The following is a 7,356-nucleotide window of genomic DNA, read 5'->3' on the forward strand; positions in this document are numbered from 1 at the left end:
TGATTTAATAGAAGCGCTGTTGTTACCTCAATGTTCATTGGATGTCAGATTTGTCTGTCATTCTTGAGGCCGCCCACCTTCTCTCTGAGAACAATGCGGAAAGAAGAGGAAGCGCATGTGATTGGTTGAATCAGATGTAACGGCGCTGCTCATTGGCTACTCTTATTGCCGCTTGTGGACTGCATGTTTTGAACATAAATAAGAGCTGCATTCAGCACTTTTCTTCCACAGCAGAGTTTGGAAAGGTCAGAGAGAGTGCAATCGAATCGGCAGCTCTCTGACAACAAAGATCAAAGAAGATGGATTTTTAAACCCCCTTTTATCGTGCCTTGTGTAATCTGGCGTAGTTATTATGCAGAATACTGCAAGCTTTTTTTCTCAAAGTTCAATTTAAGCCCCTATCGGGGTTGCTGTGCGCTCGCTAGCTTGGCTTTAACCCTTTGTCGTCTTAATCGCGCCTGACTGGATCTTATTTTCAACAATCATCCCTTCAGAAATGGATTTTGAAGCTGCTCCAGGCGACGTCAACCCTGTAGATGAACCAGTCCTCAGACCTCCTCGGGTCTCTCTGCCGGGGGTCGGGGCGAGGGGCTCCCCCTGCGTGAAGAGCCTGGCCTCCCCGGGACCCATGGCAGTGCTGTCTCCTGTGACCAACCTGGCTCTAAACTTGAATAACCTCGCCGTCCTTGGAGGGTGAGTGAAGCTGGGCTATCTTTGGTAGCACGAAAAAAATAAACAATTGCGGAGCTAAGTTACTTCCTGTAATTGTTCTGAGGCTGATTATTACATTAATTGACTTTTTACTACTCTCGTTATCAAGGCCTGGTGTGGTTGTGTAATATTTAAGCTGTTTATATTATGATGCAGTACGTCTCAGTTTTCTAACCTCTTTGATTTGACTTTCTGATGCAGTCAGTGTGAGACACCAAAGCGGAAGAAACCTTTGCCCCTCCTGAAGATCCCGTCCTTCGCCTCTGATGCCTCTTCAGATTCAGGTTAGCTTGGAAAACCTGCAGATGTTTTCCTGTAAACTTCAATACTAGTACTGATGCATGTGAGCTTGATGGTCTATGACAAGCAGTTTTAACATGCATCCATTACAGTGTCTATTATGTTACTACCAGTTATTTATGATTACTAGTAAGCAGCTGAATGATGAGAATATATATTATTACTTATTCTTTATTTTTTTTTAACTTTTTTATTATTTTTTTACTATTATGAGAGTTTATATTATTAGTTATTGTTGTCAGTGTTAAATTAAGTGGTGGTTTGTGCAGAAAATTTTTTGTTTTGTAAGAAAAGCTCCGACATTTGTACCTGTAAGAAAAGCTTGAAGGGTGTAGATCATATGAAAACAGCAGAAATGTACAAATTGACTACAATCCATCAAAACATACATAGTTACAAATTAAATAGTTAAAAAATAAATAAAACACTAGTAAGTGTTGCTAGTAATAATTAAGCATTTTTTGTGTCTTGCAAATTGCTAAAGTATCTTATAATTAAAGCTGGAGTGGGTACTAGCAATAGTTGGAATGCATACTAGTTGGGTATAATTGCTTACTAGAAGTTAAATTAAGTGCTTCTAACAAAAATATGCTTTGGTGAAAAGGAATGTTAAAGCAGTTTGCTGTACAGTGTGTGGGTGTGTGACAGGTCATACCGTCTGGAATGTGAGCAGTGATCTTTAGTTTAGCTGTGCTGTATAATTAACAGCTTGTGCAGGTTTTCTCACCTGTGTCTCGTCTCTACAGGTCTCGGGCTAGAGTCTCCCAGCCCTTTGGACACTCTGGATGCTGAGCAGAAGTGAGTATGATTCTTCTGTCTGTTTGTCATCATATCTGATATGCGAGACGGAGCTTGGCTTGAGGATTATACGTATAATCTAGTCCCTGCCGTTAGATGAACCTTACATATGCTCAGCGTGTCTTTTTCATGGATTAGCTGAGCATATGCTGGCGTCCATCACAGATCACAAAAACAAAATCACTGGATCTCTGAGCCATGTGGAACATCCTGTTATTAATCATTCAGCCAAAATGAAATGTCATTTACTCACACAAGTGATTCACAAGGATGATTTTCTTTTTTGAGGTACAAAGTGAGATTTAAGGCAGAATGACATTGTTTAATTGAATAAAACAAAAATGTATTTGGGTAAACCTTTCAAACTGTCAAAGGCTCAGAATCAGATATAGTATTATTTACCCAGCATGCATTAAATCTTTGTATACATCTGGCTATCTGGTAATCTACAGTCTGCGAGACATTCTCATTTCCAAGCCATTTGGTGTCGGTGGGAATCCACTTATCTGCAGCCAGGCCTACAGCTGTTTGGGTTCCTCATGCATCAGTGTGTGTTGTGTGGCTCGTTCCTAAAGGGGGCTGGGTGAATAGTGGCACGCTTTTCATGCCCTGTGAGAGCAGGCGTCCAAAGAGAGCGGTAGTGTGTGTGTGTGTGTGTGTGTGTGTGTGTGTGAGGTAGCCAGGGTTACTACAGAACCCCCTTCTTAACATTAATTCCCCCCCTTTTCCTGTGCTATTTAAGAGCCACACTCCTTACCTCCTCCCCCTCCAAACCACCATTTAATCTCGCGCCCCTGCTCCCCTCTTCCAACAAGAGATGCTTGCAGAAGGGGTTAGCGTTGTGTGGGCATATGGTAAATTAGAAGACCCCCCCCCCCCCCCCCCTTGTTTCTGCTAAGAGCTGTTTTGCATACAGGTGGGCATTGCGGTTTATTTGTTAAATAAAGAGTCTTAAGGGAGGGGCCTAGTCTGAGAGATAAATGAATTGTGGTCTGGGCTAGTGTTTGGTTGGGGTGAGAGGAGACTTTGAATACACTAGGAACTGTTTAATAGCATATTCTTTTTCCTCACAGGTTTGAGAAGGCCATGCAGGATGCCACGCGAGCAGTTATTGAGTAAGTGGTACTGCACTACAAAGCAGAGGATGCATTTGTCTGTGAAAGCTGTGGTAGTGACTTGGGTTTAATCAAATGTTCTTTCTGTTCGTACAGAAAAATGCCCATTCGCAGGATACACTCTTTGCCAGTAAGTTTATTCTCTAGAATATTATTGTTTCAATCAAACGTTTGGGTTTTTATGTAGTCTCCTCTGTTCGCCAAGACTGCCTTTGGTATAAAAAAAACCCCGATAAGAAAATTATATTGTTTGTTATTGTTTTTAATATTTATATATATTATATATATATATATATAATATATATATATATATATATATATATATATATATATATATATATTATATATATATATATATTTATTTATTTTCAGAACCCATTACTCTAGTCTTTTGTCACATGACCCTTCAGAAGTCATTCTAAAATGCTTTTGTTCTACTTGAATGTATTTGTGATATTTTTACAAGTGTTTTTACTGTCACTTTTGATTTGATTAATTGATTTTGACCAGTATTGCAAGTATACATTTAAGATTTTCTTTTTCTTTTTAGCTGCAATTTTTGGGTCACAGTCCCAATTTAAAAAACAAAGAACCAGATCCCTCTCGCTATGGAGTGTGGACTCGTACAAATGGCAGCGACAACAAAGAGAACCTGGCTGAGGTGTGTGTTTTGTGTCTCTTGTTTGTCTGGTTCTATAGGCAGTATATTGATGTATTCATGCTCAAAATCGAGTTGAAATTGCTTTTTGAGAGAGTGAGTTATGGGAATTCATGGGGCGCGGTGTTGGAATAACTTTCTCTTATGTCTTTTACAGGAGAATTTTGAGTTCAAGAAGCCTTCCATGCCGGCATCACGCTGTCGTGCGCGGTCCACTGGAGGCACCAAGGATGCTTTTGCCTGCCGACCCAACTCTGCTCCTGCTTTAATGGTACAACATTTATCCCTGGCAGAACCTGTAAAAAAAAACGTAGTTCTTAAAGTTTTAATATTTATGGTGATGTAACTTTTTAAAAGCTTGGTTCTTCCTCTATTCTCCAGCTTTCCCCACCTTCCAATCAGCCCGACTCTTCAGATGAGAGCAGTCCCTTCATATTGCGCCGCCCCTCTCTCTCCTGTCTCCACGATGATGACGATGATGATGGCTTCTTAGAGGGGCTGGATGATGTGGAGGTGACTTTTCAGTTTGCTTTTGTTTTATTCCTAAGGTGTTTTTTTTTTCTTTTTTCTGATTTGTAAATAACCATGATGAATTTGTTTATGTAGAATGACTCTGAGGTTCCTTTTGGAATGGACAGCCTTCTCACAGCTCCTCTGGTGGCTAAACAAAGTACTGACTGTAATTATTCGGTATGCTGTTACACTTTCTCTCCCTCTATTTTTTTATTTTTTTTTAAATGGTTATTGATATGATAGTTAACAACACTTTATTGCCCTTAGCCTGTTGTTCGCTGCCGTCCACGTGGGTTGTTCCGATCTCCCTCTATGCCAAACCCTGTAGGGCGTATCCCACTAAAGAGACCCGAGAGGCCACAGGATGAGAACACACCTGTCAGAGTAAAGAGGAGGCGGAGCCTGGCAGGGACCCAAGTTGCACCCACAGAGCAGGAGGATGTTATGCCTCATCAGGTCAGACCTCACAGGAAAATCATCAGCACCCATAATCTGAGTTTCTAATTTGGGTCTAACTTTGATCCCTTCCCCCTACAGGTTCAAAGGTCAAAGTCTTTTAATCATGCACAGATTGAAAGCATGTTGGCTACAGATCCCAGTAATGTGATTGGAGATTTCACCAAGGTGATTAGTGCTTTTAAATAACAAAAAATACATATAATGTAATGTAATATAGCATAATGATAAAACCAAACACCATTTTAAAGCATTCATTTGTCATTCTGAGCTCCTGCTCTACCCACAGTAGAAGGAAAACACCAAGAGTTGAAATACATCACTCCAGATATTGTAAGTTTGCACAAATTAACATTTAGCATGCACATTTCAAATGCAAGAGCATGCAAAAACGAGCAGTTGTATGAGTTACTTGTTGTCTATTCAAAGTATGTGCTCTTGCACCTTTCCTTGTTTTCTAACATCCGTTTCTGTATTATCAGATGGTTAAAGCAATGAACGGGCAGTTCAGCGATCTGGTGGAGAGGCTGTTTGTCATCGACTGCCGCTATCCTTATGAGTATGAGGGCGGGCATATTAAGGTTAGGATTTCGTTAACCCTGATGAAGTTGAATGGTGTCGTGTTTGTGTGGGGCAAATTTGGCTGACTCCACTTTGTCTGCCTTTCAGGGTGCCCTTAACCTCCATCAAGAGGATGAAATTGAAGGCTACTTTTTAAAGAATCCCATTCTCCCAGAATGTCCCAAGAAGCGTGTCCTGCTGGTTTTCCACTGTGAATTTTCATCTGAACGCGGTCCACGGATGTGCCGTTACGTTCGACAGAGAGATCGCGATTTGAATGAGTACCCCAACCTCCATTACCCTGAACTCTATATCCTGAAGGGAGGATACAAAGACTTTTTCCCACTTCATAAGGTATGTGTTTTCAGAATGCAATGTCATACTTGGGGTTTTTTTTTTTTTTTTTTTTTTTTTTTTTTTCTCTTTCCAAGTTTATAATGCATGTGTTTTTCTCTGCAGTCGGTCTGTGAACCCGAGGCTTATAGGCCGATGCATCATGAAGACTTTAAAGAAGACCTGAGGAAGTTCCGCCTTAGGAGCCGCACCTGGGCTGGAGAACGCAGCAAGAGAGACATGTACAGCCGTCTCAAAAATCTTTGAGACTCGTGCTCACATTCCCTCATCATTTCACTGCCTTTACTTGCTCATAAGCTGCCCTCACACACGAGACATGGCAGAGACCTGAAGACGTGTGTTTGATGGGAACAGTTGTTGGTTTTCAGGGTTTGGTATTTCTTTAGTACCACAACGTCAGATGAGGTTGAGAGGCTATTCTGTATCTCTGCACATTTGGTTTGATCTTATCACTTTTAAACTGTTGGGTTTTATTATTTTTTTTATAACCACCCTGATCTCCCTTTAGAAACACACAGCTACATGTCACTGTCATTTCTTACACATACACGTTTTAACTAACCTGTATTTTTACCCCCCCCCCCCCCCCTTTTTTTTTTTTTCTTTTGTTCACTGGCCTATCCTAACTTGTATGTCAGATTAAATAATGACTCTTTTAACTTGCCACCCCCCCATAGAGCACTTTTCCCCCCCGTTTTAATTGTAGTGGTGATTTATGCATTAATTTTGCCCCCTCTTCCCCTTGCAGGAGAACTAAAGATTACATTTGTTTTATAAATTGGTAAAAAGTAGAATGTCACAATTATGCAAATTCTCATATTGTAAAATAATGACTTAAATTTTTACCCATATATTTTCAGAAATGTGTAAAGCATTCTGTTGATGATGACCATATTGCTTTGACTGTCCTGGTTTGAGTTTTTAGAAATTGAACATTCAATAATTGGTTTTGGGGGGAGCTAGCAAAAATTATTATTATTATTTTAATTTTTTTTTTTTCCCTCACTTGGCCAACAGCTCTAACTCAGGGACAGGATCCTGAATTTTGCTGCTGGTCAGCAAGTGATGACCACATCAAAGTTCACCAAAAAGTTCTGAAATTATATTGTTATATTTGTTTGTAAACCAGTGACAGTTAAGAGTTACAATTCTCACTCCCATGCAAGTGTGTTTTGTAAATTTTCTCTTCCTGAGTGTATGTTTTATTGGTTGTGTAAATGAGAGGCTGGTTTTTGTATTCCTGAATAAACTTGGAGTTTGGGGTAATAACTCTTTGCTGAATCATGCATTGATCTCTTGCATCTGTGTGCTGTTATTCACTGGCCCAGGGGGTTGAGTCACCTTGAATGTGGTTAGTCAAGCACCAGCACGTGTCCCTGCACACACATGCATTCCAAATCTCTTCCACAGGGGAGGAGCCAGCAGTTTCCCAGCCGTTCCTAACATCCTGGCACAGTGTCAGAGCAGTTCCTGCACTAATGTTTCTGTTCAGTTAATGCGTAAAAGTGTTTTTGGGCACTCTATCAGTATGAGCAAACAAGAAATGAAAGTTTAAAAAGAAACGTTTGCCACAGTTTTTACATGTGGATAGGAGAAACTAAAGAAGTTTAAAACTATTGGTTTTTAGCCAGACATTTAGATATTCCTCATGCAACTTGATTCCCACCAGACTAAATCAAATGTAGGTCCTTGTGAAATAATCTGTTGAAAAATAAAGCAGTAACTTGAAGTTAAAACGTGTTGTAAATCTTTATAATTACTATTTACTTTAAACGATTTTTAATTCATAATGTTTCTGTCAAAATTGTGGACCGAAGACATCCAAAAATACATATTCTATGACACATTTATTACATATATTTTCAGGCACTTTTCTCCACTTCAGTAATA

General features: G+C 39.9%; 1 protein-coding gene across 1 annotated transcript; it reads left to right on the forward strand.

The window, feature by feature from the left end:
- The first annotated feature begins 213 nt into the window (after nt 1–213).
- LOC109079451 (M-phase inducer phosphatase 1-like) lies at nt 214–6,735 on the forward strand. Its single transcript, XM_042768701.1, has 15 exons — nt 214–693; nt 913–995; nt 1,758–1,809; nt 2,883–2,924; nt 3,021–3,054; nt 3,475–3,585; nt 3,740–3,853; nt 3,964–4,095; nt 4,189–4,272; nt 4,363–4,551; nt 4,633–4,719; nt 4,822–4,884; nt 5,034–5,132; nt 5,221–5,466; nt 5,572–6,735. The coding sequence occupies exons 1-15, from the start codon at nt 497–499 to the stop codon at nt 5,710–5,712; spliced, it is 1,674 nt and encodes a 557-aa protein (XP_042624635.1). The 5' UTR covers nt 214–496; the 3' UTR covers nt 5,713–6,735.
- Nucleotides 6,736–7,356: the final 621 nt, after the last annotated feature.

The sequence above is a fragment of the Cyprinus carpio genome, chromosome A13, assembly GCF_018340385.1.
Source record: "Cyprinus carpio isolate SPL01 chromosome A13, ASM1834038v1, whole genome shotgun sequence".
NCBI lineage: Eukaryota > Metazoa > Chordata > Actinopteri > Cypriniformes > Cyprinidae > Cyprinus > Cyprinus carpio.

Coding starts and splice junctions, on each gene's coding strand:
- LOC109079451 (XM_042768701.1), top strand. CDS start 497: ATGGATTTTGAAGCTGCTCCAGGCGACGTCAACCCTGTAGATGAACCA. Junction 2,925..3,020: donor GCCACGCGAGCAGTTATTGA/GTAAGTGGTACT, acceptor CTGTTCGTACAG/AAAAATGCCCATTCGCAGGA. Junction 4,885..5,033: donor AATACATCACTCCAGATATT/GTAAGTTTGCAC, acceptor CTGTATTATCAG/ATGGTTAAAGCAATGAACGG.